Source organism: Furipterus horrens, unplaced genomic scaffold (genome assembly GCF_987537825.1).
Source record: "Furipterus horrens unplaced genomic scaffold, mFurHor1.1.pri manual_scaffold_3, whole genome shotgun sequence".
Lineage (NCBI taxonomy): Eukaryota > Metazoa > Chordata > Mammalia > Chiroptera > Furipteridae > Furipterus > Furipterus horrens.
The window spans coordinates 16,187,933-16,203,889 of NW_028327173.1; the positions used below are offsets into that span (position 1 = coordinate 16,187,933).

General features: G+C 56.7%; 1 protein-coding gene across 1 annotated transcript; it reads left to right on the top strand.

The window, feature by feature from the left end:
* The first annotated feature begins 33 nt into the window (after positions 1 to 33).
* Positions 34 to 14,499, top strand: SELENON (selenoprotein N). Its single transcript, XM_090268823.1, has 12 exons — positions 34 to 225; positions 840 to 957; positions 4,270 to 4,403; positions 7,007 to 7,219; positions 7,399 to 7,523; positions 8,005 to 8,142; positions 9,470 to 9,551; positions 9,999 to 10,187; positions 10,488 to 10,593; positions 11,627 to 11,739; positions 11,833 to 11,934; positions 12,887 to 14,499. The coding sequence occupies exons 1-12, from the start codon at positions 34 to 36 to the stop codon at positions 13,055 to 13,057; spliced, it is 1,683 nt and encodes a 560-aa protein (XP_090124949.1). The 3' UTR covers positions 13,058 to 14,499.
* The last annotated feature ends 1,458 nt before the right edge of the window (positions 14,500 to 15,957 follow it).

The window sequence follows — 15,957 nt, forward strand, 5'->3', positions numbered from 1 at the left end:
AGCAGCCGGGAGCCGCCGCCGCGAGCCGCAGCCATGGGCCGGGCCCGGCCGGGCGAGCGCGGGCCCCACAGCCCCGGCCCCGCCGCGCCGCCCGCGCCGCCTGCGCCTTCCCCGCGCTGCGCCCGCGCCCTGGCGCTGGTCGGGGCCCTGCTCGCCGCTGCTGCCGCGGCCGCCGCCGCCAGGGCCTACGCCCGCCACACCGAGGCCCAGGCGGCCGCACGGCAGGTCCGGCCGGCGGGCGGTGGGCGCGGGGTACCGGAGTCTCGGGGGAGCGGGGGACGCAGAGGGTCCAGGCCCCGGGGTCGGGAGGCGGCGGGATGGGTTGGGCAGGCCCGTGCGTCCGCTCCGAGGGGACAGTGCGGGGGATGGGGAGGGGTGAGATGGGGTAGGGGCGGGGATGGAAGGGTGGCCTGGAAGGGGACAGATCCGAGGGGACCGGTGGGCTGGGGAGGGCGCCGTGGAAGCAGGGATCGGGCAGACTTGGAAGGGCTGACGGGGGAAGTGAGGCAGGGGCTGAGACGAAGTGCAGGGGGACACTCCACAGGACAGGGGCGCAGAGTGAAGCTGGAAGGAGGGCTGGGGTGCACTGAGACAGCAGGGAGGGGAGGCAAGTGAGGACAGTGGGTTTATGAACAGGGTGAAATGGGGATGGGGCCAGATAGAAGGGACTGGGGAAGATGGGACAGAGAGAGAATGAGGCACAGAGTGAAGCAGGGACCAGGGAAGCGGGACTGGGGCCCTGGGGCAGTGACAGTTGGACAGATGGACCAGGAAGTGTTGAGAGAACTCAGGAAGATGGTATCCAACTGGTGTTCAGCCGGCCCCTTCCCCCTGAGCAGGAGTCAGCGCTGGAGGCCCTGGGGACAGAAGGCCTCTTCCTCTTCTCCTCCTTGGACACTGACCAGGATATGTACATCAGCCCTGAGGAGTTCAGGCCCATCGCGGAGAAGCTGACAGGTACCAGGAGAAGCCGGGGAGGGAGCCCAGGCACTGCCCTCTGCTCCTTGGCTGCTGTATCTGCTCTGAGCAGGAGGGCTGCCTGGAGTAGGGGGGAGATTGTGGGTCCTGGCAGACTGGCTCCGATACTTTCTAGCTGCTGGTCTGGGCAAGCTGCTTCAGCACACACACACACACACTCCAGCCTACACTCCTCACATGTGATTAACACTAGGTAACATTCCCTGACCTCTTCCTCGGGGCTGACATCACTTGAAGCGCTTCATGTGAGTTACCTCTTTAATCTTTGCAATGCCCTGTGAGACCGACCCTGTTGAGATCCCCGTGTTTATAGTTGGGGAGACAGAGGCACAGGAAGGCTCACTGACTTGCCAAGCTAGAAGGTGCAGAGCCAGGGTCATCTGGCTCCGGGTCCTGCCTCGGCTCACACATTTCAGGATTAGAGAAAGTAACTGCAATAGATCGGCAACAGGAGCTATTCCGATTATTTTACTGAACATCAAACTCTCGTAGGTGCTGTCAGATTCCTAGTCTCGCTATCCGTTTCTCCCTGCCTGTAATCAGTGGTTGGTGGTGGTGTTCTTGTTATATAAAGATGAGGGCCTGAAACATCTAATGAATTGTAAAATGTTTCCCTCACCCCCTCACCACCACCCCCAACCTCTGTGTCCATTGCTGGTGATGTTTCTTGAACTTATGACCTTGGGCACCTGCTTGCTACCCAAGTCGCCCAGGGTAAGTAGGTCAATTGATGGGAAAGGCAAGAAGAGATGCCAGCTGCTCTCCAGTGAGGAAGCACCAAAGCCCCGTGATGTGCTTTCTGGGTCTTGGGATGGGTCAGATAGGCCCATCACTTGCTGGCCTGGTGACCTGTGGTCAGTGCCAGAGGAGGAGAGTCAGATGAGAAGTGCTTATTTGCGGGGGCAGGCGTGTGTCAGGGTCTCGGAGGCGGTCAGTTCTGTGGTAAAAGCAGACAGGCAGGTAGGCAGGTCAGTGCCAAGTGGACTGGCTCTGGCCTCAGGATTTGGACACATTTCTCTGATCGTCCACACGCCACCTCCTTGTCCTTTTTCATGGCCAGTGAGAAGGAGTTCCCTCATAATGACATGTTGGCCACGCTTGCTGGCCTTGGGGGCATTTTTAATTTTAATTTTTTTTTTTACTTAAATCTTTTCTCCATTGGGAAAGTAACCCCTCCCTTCTTACCTCTGAGGCCACTGTGAGTGCAAAACTGGGCCAAGTTTTGGGAAAACAAAGTTAAAAGCAAAATCAAAACACCAAATCTAAGCAGCAAAAAGAGGCACACAGTCTCTCTCATTGGTACAGTTATGAGTGTTTAATTTTCTGCTGTGGACTATAAACTTTAAAGTTTTACAAATTGTCTATAATGAGCAAATGTTACTTAAAGTCAGGAAATAAAACTTTTTATTAAAAAACCAAAGGGCCATAAAATGCTGGACATTATTAGTAATTACCTGTGACAACAGTAAAATAATTAAATAAGCAAGCAGGCTAATAACCCTGTACATTCCTACTGTCCCCTGCCCCTGAGGTTCCCAGATTGCTGGTTGTGGGGAGATCTGCTGCATTGACTTATAAATGAAGAAATAACAGTGATTCTTTTGGACTGGGATTTGCATCAGGAGCCGTGGGGAGTGCTAATTAAAAGGGTAGTTTGATGAGTCTAGCCACTTAAGGTCTGAGATGGGTTCTGGGCATCTGTAGTTTTTTTTTATTTTTTTTATTTTATGTTTTGGGAAGGGAAGAGAAGGAGAAAGAGAGGGAGAGAAACATGTGCGAGGGAAACATAGATTGGGTGCCTCTCACACACCCCCAACAGGGAACCCAGCCTGTAACCCAGGCATGTTCTCTAACCAGGAATTGAACATGCACCCTTCTAGTTTGCAGGCCGGCGCTCAATCCACTGAGCCACACCAGCGGGGCTGGGCATCTGTAGTTTAAAAGGCATTCTGAGTGATTCTGATGATCCTGGTTAAGACCTGCTTCGAATGCAGTCTGTCAGCGAATGCCAAGCACGGTCTCTGTACCACGGACCTGCACTGGGAGAGCAGATGTGACAAGACGCATTGCTGCGTTATTCTGTTATCAGTGTTGTGGGGCACTGTCCTCCTATTTGTCACCCCTTTTGAAATAGGCTTCGTGCCTCCCTTAAACCTTTATCAGGCCTCCCGCCAAACTTGAGCAGGAAGAGATCTGAAGAGTCAAGGTCAGCCACTGCCAGTCCAGACCTCTTTATATAGGTGGGGAAACGCCACTCAGAAAATCAGGGAGAAGCAAGCCTCCTCACTCCCAAACCAGCGCTCTTTCTAGGACACCAAAGATGGCCTGATTCTGTCTCTTACTTCATTCATTTCGCTGGTCCCGAGGCTCAGTGCCTCTCTGAACGGTGTCTGTTTCTTCGTGAGGCCTCATGACAGCGTGGTCTCCCTGTCTCATGCAGAAAAACAAAAGAGGCCAAGTGATCTGCCCCAGAGTGGTCCAGGAAATGGAGCCAAACTCAACATGGAGGTGGGCTGTGTTCTCCTCCTCACCCCCGGGAAATAGCTTCTCTCTTTGGTGCTGGGGATTCCAGCTGCTGGGAGAGGCTGCTGCCTGCCCACAGGCCATGTTTGGTGGGCCCAGCACTGACTTCCTCTGGGACTTGGTTTGGAGAACAAAGGGAAGGGTGACAGTGAGAATGGCCTTTCTGCAGCCAGCCTGGCCTGCTGGAAAGAGCACAGGTTGGAGTCAGAAGAACTGGGTCTGAGCCCCAGCTCCCTGGCTGCCTGACCCTGAAACCTCTGGTAATAGTAACACAGTTTAGTATGGGTTTACTCTCCGCCAGGCCCCATGCTGACATTATGTGGATTATCTCACTTAATCCTCATAACAAGCCGCTGGCCAACCATCACACAGCTGGTGAGGGGTAGGGCTGGGATTTGAACCTAGGTCACCTGGTTCCTGAGCTTTTGAGAAGACTTAGATCTTAACCCCCCCGGAAGAGGGTCGTGGTTAATAATAAAGGTTTGGAGTAAAACAGGCCTGGGTTTGAATCCTGACTCCCTCACTACCCAACTGTGTGACCTTGGGGAAGTAACATCACTTCTCTGAGCCTCCAACTTCTGATTTATACAACGGGAGTTGGCAGTACTGTTACTGCCTCGTAGGGCTACTCTAAAACCAACATGCGATACATATTGGTTGTTCCTTGGGCGATTGTTAACTGTTACCCCTCAGCTCCAGGTCTGGCTCCCTCAGTCACTGGCCAGATTGGATGCCAAGGGCCCCTCTTTGGTGATCTGTGTCTCTTAGGGTCAACTCCTACAGCCAGCTACGAGGAGGAGGAGCTGCCCCCTGACCCCAGCGAGGAGACACTCACCATAGAAGCCAGATTCCAGCCTCTGCTCCCAGAGTCCATGACCAAGAGCAAAGATGGATTCCTAGGGGTGAGTTGGGGTGGGGCAGGTGGTGATCCCCACAGATGGGACCATAGACAGGAGGACCATCTGTGTGCACTCACCACCCGAGAATGGAGCTGTGCTTATCTTTCCTTCTCTTTCTGTATTCCTTTATCAGCAGCCCTCTGTGCACCGAGTGTGCCGGGACTGGGGGTCTAGAAGTGGGAGCAACACCCTCCCTGCTGTGCAGGCACACAGTCTGGTCAGGGAGGCGGAGGGATAAGCATGAGCCTCAGCCGTGTGGGGCATCTGGGGTGGCTTCCTGGAGAAGTGGTGCCTGAGGATTGCAGGAGGAGGCGGGCTTAGCCAGTGAGGCGGGGAGGAAGGGTCTGGTTGGAGGAAACACGAATGCACCAGGCTGTTGACGCGGCCGCCTCACTTAGAATCACTACTTTTTGCAAGTTGATCTTTTCCCCCAGAGGCTGTGAGTCTGCTGAGGGCCAGGCCTGTGTCCCCACATTTGTGCCTCCCCAGACCCCTAGCAGGGGGCTGTGGGGTGGGGAGGGCACCTGACAAATGCTTTGCTAACCAGCCCCACCCCAAACCTGAGGCCCTGTGGACCAGGTCTCAGGCCCATCACGGGACCTAAGCATCCCCAGGCCCTGCCCGCCTCTCCATCCCCTCCCCTGCGCTGTCCTCTGGGCTTTCTCAGTTCCAGCCCCTGCATGTGTCCCGGCGTTCTTCCAACCGCGAGCCTTCTCTGTGCCATTTCCTCAGCCAGGAACAACTTTTTCTCCATGCCCAGCCCACACCTGCTCAGGCTTTATATCCCAGCTGAAATGTCACTTCGGCAGGAACAAAGGCCTGAAGGCGCAAAGTGCCAGGCCGGCCGGCCGAGAGCAGAGAGCAGGGGTGCCTGGACCCAGGGCACGCGGGACACATGCACAGGCTTCCCTGCTGGTGGGGCTGGAAAAGTTGCTGCACCGAGAAGGACCTTAATTGCCTGACTTTGGCCTTCATTCTGCAGCAGCAAAACACCAGAGCAGATTTTTAAATAGGACAGTTCCCTGATCAGATCTGTGCTTTCCAGGATGGCAGCTGGGGCAGATGGGAAGCAAGAAGACGGGTTCCTGGGAGGGAGGAGGGGCAGGCAGGGGAGGCAGTGGTGATGGAGGAAGGACTGCCTGGAGAGGGTGGGGGCAGGGAGGTGACAGGGTGTGGCTACTAATGGAAAGTGACAGGGAGGTGACCGGGTGACTGGTGGCTGTTTGCCCCATGGGGACTAAAGGAAAGAAGCAGGTCTGGTGGGGGCAGGATCAGAGCAGTTTGGACAGGATGAAGTGGAAGTACTTAGGAGATATCAGGGGGCAAGTCCAGTAAGTGGTTTGAAACACAGGTTTGACCGTCCATGGGAAGCTGTGGGAGGAGATGGGTCTGGTGGTGATGAGCCTGGAGTTGGTGTGGGAGCTGTCGGGCAAATGAGTCGCCCGCAGAGCAGCGAGGACCTGTCCTTGCAGGGGAGGTGGGTCAGGGGCAGCACCCCCAGCCTGGCCTCCCTTGCAGAGCCCCGCAGAGCCCAGCCCCGTTGGCTGGAGCTCTCCCGCACACCAGCCTGTGAGCAGGACCCAGCGGGCGGGCGGGCTCTGCCTGGCCCGGCACACCCAGTGCCGCTTTGAGGACCTGCCTGTTCAATCCCCCTCAGTGGGAACTCCCTGCCCCTCTCTTCCCACCTCCACTTCCCACAGAGCCTTCGAGGTGGGGAAGGGAGAGGGGACCTGCTGCTGACAAAGCCAGGGCCAGCGCCCTGGTGGCTGAGCGCCTCTGAGAGGTGCCAGGCACTCACTGTCATGGGACTGATGCCTCAGTGGGAAGGGACTCCCAGCAGTGGCCCAGAAGGGCAGGGAGGAGCTACTGAAGGTGGTATTTCAGGGGCCCTGCGTACTCCTGGGTCGCACCTGCACACCAGTCAGGTGTGCAGACAGGTGTGCAGACGGGCCTGCACGGTCACGGACCCCCACACCCTCCTGCCCATCAGCGCATCAGGCAGAGGTGGGGCGGATGCCCATCCAGTGGGGCCCAGAGCCCTCTGTGGGGTGGCCTTTCTTCCCCGTCTCTGCAGTCTCATCCTGCTCTTGACCCTGGACATTTCACCCAAAAGCTGGTTACTGCGTCCGTGCTCAGACTTAGCCCCAAACGCAAACCGTGCCTCACCGCCATCAGCGACTGGACTGCACTGTGATGTTCTTGTCTGTGGGGCAGTCGCCTCCCCAGGGATCCGACTTGGAGAAGGGATCAGGGAGTGGAAAGCAGGTTTCCCCTACCTACCTGTGCCAGTGCAGGGTGGCCCTCCAGCCCCCGCAGCTCCCCGCACTCCAGTGAGCTGCTTTGGCCTGGGCGAGGCCTGAGTGGGCCACGGGGCATTGCTTCTCGGGCTGGGGACCCGGGCGGGATGGGCGGAGATGAGCCTCAGCTCTGGCAGGACAGTGCCAGTCCTGTGGCCGTCACCAGGGCAGGAGCCTCCTGCAGGTCCCTCTGCACCCTTGGCCTGTGGGCTGGCTCAGGGCTAAAAAGAGACCTCCACCCACACATGGGACAGGGGACCCCAAAGTCATGTTCTCAGCGCCCCAGAGCTTCAGCTTTCCCTGCCTCAGGTCTCCCGCATGGCCCTGTCTGGCCTCCGCAACTGGACAACCGCAGCCTCGCCAAGTGCCGTGTTTGCCGCCCGCCACTTCCGGCCCTTCCTGCCCCCTCCGGGCCAGGTGGAGCTGGGCAAGCCCTGGTGGATCATCCCCAGTGAGCTGAGTGTCTTCACCGGCTATTTGTCCAACAACCGCTTCTACCCACCACCACCCAAGGGCAAGGAGGTGAGGGCAGTGCATGGTGAGCCCCAGGCCCTGTGCCCCAGCCCCTGTCCAGGCATGGCCCCTCCCCATCTGCACCTGGGCCCCGTGCCAGGCCCACCCCACCTGCTGTCCACCTCCACCCTGCACCCTAGGCCTGCAGGGCCCGGCAGCCAGCCTGGGTCACACTGCCCTTCCCCCAGGTCATCATCCACCGGCTCCTGAGCATGTTCCACTCTCGGCCCTTCGTGAAGACCCGCTTTGCCCCTCAGGGGGCAGTCGCCTGCCTGACTGCCATCAGCGACTTCTACTACACGGTGATGTTCCGGTGAGTGGTCCTCGCAGCCCCATCCTTGCCTCCCACCGATCCCGGGACCCCAGGGCTGCACAGAAGGGCACAGCAAGGGGAGGGCAGGCCTGGCTCAAAGGCCTGCTTATAGCCTATGCTCTTGGGCTCACGTTTCCTCGTGTGAGGGTCGGGGTTGTGGTGACTTCCGCCTGGGAGAAAGAAAAGGCGCGGAGCGTGCTTAGCCTGTGCTGGTAGCTGTGACTCTCATCCACACAGAAGAGGGGTGCATACAGCTGTGACGCCAGGTCACACACACCCTCAAGAGACTGCGAGAGAGCTCAGAGGAGGGTCAGACAAGGCTTCCGAAGGTAGCGTGTGAACTGGGCCCTCAGGATGGGCAGCGCCTGGAGGCGTGTGCCTTCTCCCTGCCATGCACACTCCTTGCCTCCTGCCCAGCAGATATGGGAGGGCGGGCTCTGGCTTAGCAGGGCCTGCTCCCAGCCGGGCTCCTTCCCCCCAGGATCCACGCCGAGTTCCAGCTCAGCGAGCCACCCGATTTCCCCTTCTGGTTCTCACCTGGCCAGTTCACCGGCCACATTGTCCTCTCCAAAGATGCCACCCACGTCCGTGACTTCCGGCTCTTCGTACCCAACCACAGGTGGGAGCTTCAGCCCAAGCCCCTGTCTCCATGATCAGAAGTAGATTCGCAGAAGCCCCCACAGTCTCTGTTCCTTCTTTGTTCCCCAAAACCACCTCTCTTGGGAGGGCCCTGCAGCTGACCCAGGAGGAGGCAGCCTGAGGCAGGTTGAGGGTCATTTCATCACCCAGCAAGCCTGTCCCGGGCCCACCAACTCTGTGCCCAGGACCCAGTACAGTAGTAACAGACCCTCCTTGAAGCTGGAGCCTCCCCACCCTCACAATGCTGACCCCTGACTCCTGGTTCAGCAGGTGGGCAGGACCTGCCTGGTTGGGGTCAAGAAAGGCTTCTCAGAGGAAGGGACATCTAAGCAGAGACCTAGGGGGTGAGGAAGGTTTAGCAGGCGGAGCAGAGAGCACATGTGCTCCGTTGCCTGCAGCCGTTACCACTGGGCCTCAGGGGTGGGGGGTGGGGCAGGTCCCGAGTCTGTCCTGATTCCTAAGTGTCCGTGTAGTGACTGTGCAGGCACAAGACCTAAGCTGGGAGCAGGGAGGCCCAGAGTTCAGTCTCAGCCGTGACACCAGTGGGCTACATGTCTGTGGGCAAGGCTTTGGCCCTCTCTTGGCCTCAGTTTCTTCATTTTTTAGATGGGAGGCTGGCAGGAGTGAGGGGGTGGTTGGGATAACCTGGAAAGAGAAAGTTGCCCCCAGGAACAGAGTGGCTTCCTCTCCTTTTATTCCTCCTCCCTCCACTCAGCAGGCAAGCAGCTGGCTTAGCCCAGGTCACATCTACCTCCGCCCCAGGGTTGAAGGTAGGGGGATCCTGGACCAGAGGAAACAGAGGATAGGAGCAAATGCCCAGCCCCAGGACCAGGCCGAAGGGACTGCTGACCCTCCCCCGAGGGCACCGCAGCTCACGCTGCCCAGAGTCTTGGTTGTTAGTCCTCGGGCGCCCTCATGTGGCAGATCTGCAGATGGCACCTGGTCAGGCCAGGCTTCTGCTGGAGCGTAATGCCAGGGTTTCAAGCCTGCTCCACTGTGCCCTGGGGGAGGCACTGATGATCTCTGCCTGGAAGGGTCAAGGGCAGTACAGAAGTCATGGATATAAAAGCCCTTCGTGAACTGTGAAGGCTGAGCTGGTGGAAGCTGATATGGTTGCAGGGCCTTAGGAAGAGCAGCCCTGGGAAGAGAAAGCAGCCCAGGTAGCTCTGAGACCTTGGGTTCAACTTGCCAAGACTCTGTGTTCCTATCTGTAAAATGGAGAAAGCTGTGCACTTTCAACACGATAATGTCTGACATCAACCTTGCTTATGATGTTCTGTCCTGGTTGCCCTCTCATCCGTCCCCAGGTCTCTGAACGTGGACATGGAGTGGCTATATGGGGCCAGCGAGAACAGCAATATGGAGGTGGACATTGGTTATGTACCCCAGGTGAGCACGCAGATGATCCCTACCCAGCTAGGAAGGTGGGGGCTCAGCTGCGGGGCTTCGTCCCAGGACCTCTGAGCCTGGTTGCAGGGAGGACCCAGCTGGCTAGAGCCTCAGGGCTGTGCAGGGTGGAGGACAGAGCTCCTGGCAGGCTGAGGCCGACTGTGCCCAAAGCAGGGTTCTGGGAAACCCTCTGTTTCTGCACACACAACCCACCATCTGCCACAGTCCTCAGACAGCTTCACGCAGTGGAAGGAGCCCTGGCTGGACACTGGCTCTGTCCCAGACTCACTGCATAGCTTTGACCAGGCCTGCCCTTCCCTGGGCCTCAGTTTCCCCACCTCACAACGAGTGGGGCATCTTTGAGGGTCTCTCAGGGCCCCTTGAGGATTCTTGCCGATCTCTGAGACATCCCTCACTGATGTCATCCCTTGCTGACCTCTGGCCCAGATGGAGTTGGAGGCCACAGGCCCCTCGATACCCTCTGTGATCCTGGACGAGGATGGCAACATGCTCGATAGCCGCCTGCCCTCAGGGGAGCCCCTCCAGTTTGTGTTTGAGGAGATCAAGTGGCAGCAGGAGCTGAGCTGGGAGGAGGCCGCCCAGCGCCTGGAGGTGGCCATGTACCCCTTTAAGAAGGTGAGGCTGGGCAGGGTGAGGGCGGGGGGCAGGATTCATGGGGCTGGAGCTGCAGCGTTGGGAGCAGCAGGTGGGCACAGGGCGCTGGGCTCTGTAGGGCTTGCTCCTGAGGCGCTCTCCCTGCAGGGCGCTGCAGGGCCAGGGGAGCCTCCCTTTGCTGTTCAGAACTTGGAGGAGGCATCCTGCCTCTCAGCAACACCCCTTCACACACACACACACACACACACACATACACACGCTCAGCCCCTGAATGGGACCCTGGCTTCACACAGTAGCTTCTCTGTCTTGGCTTGGCCCCAGGTCAGCTACCTGCCATTCACCGAGGCCTTCGACCAAGCCAAGGCCAAGAACAAGCTGGTGCACTCGATCCTGCTGTGGGGGGCCCTGGATGACCAGTCCTGCTGAGGTGAGGAAGACCTAGCCAGTCCAAGGGGAGAATGGGGGGGACTTCACACTTTACAGGTACAGGAGGCTCTAAGACCTGCGGCCTCTCCTGTTGGAGCATGAGGGACTTGGGACTACACAGGGCAGGGGCACGGGGTGAGGGCTTGGGAGGTTTCTGTTCTGAGCTCAGAGGAAGCTGCAGGATACAGTAGAAAGAGCCCAATTCAGCCATTTTCACCGTAGAAACCTTGGCCAAGAGACTTCCCCTCCCTGAGCCTCAGTTTTCTCAACAGTAAAGGAAGGGTAGCATCCTTACTTCCCAGAATTGTAAGAAATGGACGTGTAAATGCCTGTGCTCTGTAAAATGTGGCATGCAAGTGAGATAAAAAAAAAAAAACAGTGCCAGAGGCTGAGCATGCATTCACATATTCAGAAAATTCACTGAAGACCTGCTGGGTGCAAAATTCTTTGGGTGTCAGACAATGGGTACAAAGGTACGTAAAACAATGAGCCTGTCCTCGTCCAATCAGTCGTCATGCTGAGCACCTCCTGTGCTGCAGCATAGGCTAGATGCTGGGAATCCTGCAGTGAGGAAGTCAAGAGTCGTCCTTGTCCTTGGGGAGGGCACAGTGTGGTGCAGATGGCAGATGTTGAATGAATAAGTACAAACATTGTGAGTGTTACACAAGACAAGGTCCAGAGTGGCATGCGGGTGTGTAACGGGGTGTCAGGGGAGGCTTCTTAGAGCAAGTGACATTTAAGTTGATATTTTGAAGGATGAGTAGGAGTTTATCAAGTGACAGGAGGAAGAGTATTTTAGGTAGAAGAGCAGTCTGTGCAAAGGCCCTGAGACAGAGTTTCATGGATTTAAGATTATAAGTCCCAGGGCGCCAGTATGTTGCAGCTATCATTTATTCAGCCACTACAGACTCTTTGAATCTGTATTTCACCTGGTACACAGATCATCCTACTGTCCATGCGGTTTATTGCTGATTGAAACCCAGTGAGGCGTGTGGGGGTGCCTCACACTTCTGGTCGCACCTCTCCCTGAACAGGTTCAGGGCGGACTCTCCGGGAGACAGTCCTGGAAAGTTCGCCCATTCTTGCCCTCCTCAACGAGAGCTTCATTAGCACCTGGTCCCTGGTGAAGGAGCTGGAAGACCTGCAGGTGAGTGGAGGGTGGGTGGGGACAGCCTCTTGGGAGCCCCGAGGACAGTGCCGGGGGCCAAGGCATCAGGAGTGTACCCAACTGTCCCTATAGAACAACCAGGAGAACCCATCCCACAAGAAGCTGGCTGACCTGCACCTGGAGAAGTACAGCTTCCCCGTGGAGATGATGATCTGTCTGCCCAATGGCACTGTGGTAGGTCACCCCAGGCACTGTGGGTAAAGGAAGCAGCCAGCCATGGGCATAGGCTCACAGACCTCATCAGGCTTCGAGTCTGGCTCCACCACTTGCTGGCTGGTCTCTTAGCCAGTCTGAGCCTCAGTTATGACATCTGCAAAATGGGAATCCTGATGCCCAGTCTGCCTGCCTCGTGCAGGTATCAGGACGCTCCTCCGGGAAGGGACACCTCAACAGTACTTTGGGGACTGGGAAGCAGTAGGCACAGTGTGGCAGCAGAGTAGAAAGGAACATGGCCTAGAAGGGAAAGTTCACTGTGGACCACCGTGGTCAGCCCTGGGATGGAAGGAGGGACAGGCCAGGCCTTGGAACAGGTAGAGAGGGCCAGGGACCACCCCCACCCCAGGCCCAGGCAAACTTCAAGACCCTACCTCTCCCTATGGGCCCCTTGCAAGCACTGAAGCACGCTGGATTCTCACGGCAGTTCTGGAAGCTGGTTGATTACAAATACCCATTTTACAGGCAAGGAAACTGAGGCTCAAAATGTCCAGGGACTTGGCAATGGTTGCACAAGTAGGAAGTGTAGCTTGCTTTGAAACCGGGCCTGCCTGGGAGCCTCAGCATCTCCTGCTTTTCCTGACAGAAGGGCATGTGGAGTTCAGGGTCACGGGAGCAGAGGAGTGGGGGTGGGGATGAGGGAAAGGTGCAATAGAAGACACTGGGTTTTTCCTTCATGAAGTGGGCAAGGGGCAGGAGCTCTGCGGCCAGAGGGCCCTGAGTGAGCAGAGGCTGGAGAGGGGCGCAGCCTGGGCCCCAGCTAGGGTTCTGCCCATCTGCCATCTGCCACCCACCTCAAGGAGGACAGTTGAGGCCTGAGAGTGGTCACTTCTCCCAAGAGAGGCTGAGCAGACAAAGCAGAGGGGCCCTGAGCCTGGGTAGGCCCCCGCGCCTCACCCAGCCCTTCTCCAAGGTCCACCACATCAACGCCAACTACTTCTTGGACATCACCGCCATGAAGCCTGAGGACGTCGCGAACAACGCCTTCAGCTTCTCGTCCACCTTTGAAGACCCGTCCACGGCCACCTACATGCAGTTCCTGAAGGAGGGCCTCCGGCGCGGCCTGCCCCTCCTCCAGCCCTAGTGTGCCGCCTCATCCAGGCCACAAGGCGCCAGGCTGGGGGAACACCTGGAAGGAAGGGTGTCCAGCAACCACGGACAGGCCGCTCGGCCCCAGAGCCATAGTGGTCCTTGCACATTTCAAATGTTGGGCATTCCCACCCCACCACTCGCAGGCCGCCTGTGAGGTCAGAGGTCAACTAAGGGTAGCTGCCCCAGCTTCGCATCTGTGATGGGGGAGTTGACAACGAGGTGCGTGGGCTGACTGGTGTGTGAACCTCAGGCTCCAGCTGCCACCACTGGCTCTATTCCCCACCTGGCTCTGGCAGCTGCTTGAGACTCCCTGAAACAGAGCCTGGGGTCATCTCACAGATGCCACCCTCTCGGGCACATAGTCTAGGCCCTTGTGGGGTAAAGAATAGGGAGAAGTGAGTGCTAGGAAAACAGGGCCACCCTTTTCTCCTTACTTTCACCCCTTTCCAAAAGGAATATCAAGAATTCCTGGCAGGGGTGTGGGTGCCAGAGAAGTGTCTTGTTTTTGTCTGGAGCCTTCTTCCTGGCCACAGCCCTAGCTGCCCTCCTGGGCCTGGTGTCCCCATTGGGGTCAGTCTCAGCTGGAGACAGCCATCTGGAGGCTCTGGGAAGAACCCTTCTTCAGAAGGGGAGACCATTCAGTCCCCCAGACTTTGGCTTCCCAGACCAGTCCATCCGACCTTATGATAGGACCCCCAAACCTATTTGGGGACTTGCTGGAAGCCAGCTCTCAAGAAAGGTTTGCTGTGAAGTGGGCTGCTGCCCTTAGCAAGGGGTTCCACTGAGGTCCCTGAGGCCCAGGCCCAGGTACTGCCCTGCCTACCCCAGCCCAGGGTCACAGTAGGACTGCTGGAGCAGAGCCCTGGTGTCACTTCCTGCCCCTAAGACTTCAGCTCCACAGAAGTGTAGCCCAGCCAAAGAACAGCCTCCCCAGACCAGCTTGTGCACTACTGGGTGGCTGCTGACCCTCTTTGGCCACACTCAGGCCCTTGGTTCACATCCCAAGCCACAGACCATGGCCAGTCTCTTTTTTATACATGCAGAAGAGTGTTTTTATGTGACTTTTCTAACAGTTTGTAGGTATTTTTGATAACCCCAGTGTTAGGGAGAAGGAAGGGGCAAAGGCTTCCTGAAGCAGCTGCCCCATGATGGCTGGATCTGAAATCCTAGATGGATCCAGTTTGATGTCTTTGCAGTTGCACCAATGGGAAGACATATACCTCTTCTTCTCTTCTAGTTTTTTAAAAACAGTCCTCAGAGGGTCAGTGTATCTTGCTCTCCACTCAAGCCCATGGCAGCCCCCTTTCATTAAGGGCTTGGAACCAAGCCTGCTCCCCAACCCGACCCCTCAGGGGCTCTCTCTTAAACCTCTAAGAGGAAAGGAGGCAGACAGGTCCTCAGACACATTCCCAGGCCTTCCATCTGCTGAGTTCCCCTGCCTGCCATTGGAGTATCCACACTGAGCCCTCTCCATCTGAGGCACTTTGTTAGGATTACATGTCTTCTCATTTAATCCTCACAGCAAGCCTGTGAGACAGATATTAACTGTTTCCATTTTGCAGGCGAAGAAACTGAGTCTCAGGGAAATGCAGTGATTTGCCCAAGGTCACTCAGTGGCAGAGTTGAGATTCAGCCTAAGTCTTGATGGAGGGGTGTTTTGTTCTACATTGCAATCCGCCCCCTCTCCCCTGCCTGTTTTCACTGAGGTGGAAAAGAAGGCCTTTCAAACCAAAATATTTCATTGCCCTCTGATCTCCAGACCAAACGAGGCCTGAGCCAGACAGCTCAGCCAGGTTTTTTATGTCCTGTGGGAGGCATGCTTCTGAGCCTTTCTCGGTGCTTCCAGCCATGGGTGGCAGTAAGGTACTGATTGCTTGGGCTTTCTGCATCCTTATCAGATGGCTCTGCCTGACCCCCATGTGCCTTGAAGCTCGTGGTAGAGGACGGCCCCCAACTGCCCTCTTGTCACACCTCTGCCACTTCCCTCACCTGTCCCCAACATGTCCTATAATAAAATTGGAGAGACGAGGGTGGTTCGAAGTGCCTTTCCTTTGAGTGGGATGTTCAGTTTTGTCCTTCTTGGTCTGACTCCTCTGTGGGATTGGCTTGCCAGATGGGCAAGCGACTGTGGCTGGAATGCCTTTGGGGACTATCTTACCAGTCACCAAAGGGCTTGAGTGACTTCCTTAAAATAATTTCATGATGGATCTCATAGTGGAACTTGATGTATTTAGAATCTGATGCTGTGTTGATAAAGTCAAACCCATTGTCTTTGAAGCTCAGAACAGGCATTAGGTAATTTTTATTTATTTATTTAGTGCATTTCAGGAAAAGCCTTTAAAGAGTGAAGCAGAAAGGAAAAATGCTGAGCAGGGATAGAGTCAAAGCCTAACCTTGGCCTGATCACAGGGAAAGGGCTCTGGAGCATAAACCACACCACAGAGTTGAACCAGTCCTTTGTAAATTTTATCAGGCATTGGCTGGGGGGGGGGGGGTGACATCACTGGATGGGGCCTCCATTCTCCCTTCTGCAAGGGCAATTTTCCAGAAAAGGGGACAGCTGTGAGCAGAAGCCAACACAGCAGCTGGAGGATGGATGTACTCGCAGGGTAAAGGGGATCTGGGTGGAGCACCAAGACAGCATCTACCACATCCAGGAACATTCTTTGAAATACAGTGGGGCTCAGGGACAACCCCTGAGGTCTCTGGTCAAGACCAGCTACATAATTTGCAGGATCCAGTGCAAAATGAAAATGCAGGGCCCCTTGGAACTTACCGGATTTGAGACCAAAGAACTGCAACCTGGGAGCCAGGCACAGCACGTGCTGAGGTCAGAGGAGGGCATGTGAACTAGGCCTGGTGCCATGGATACCAGGACTCGGAGGGTTTGAG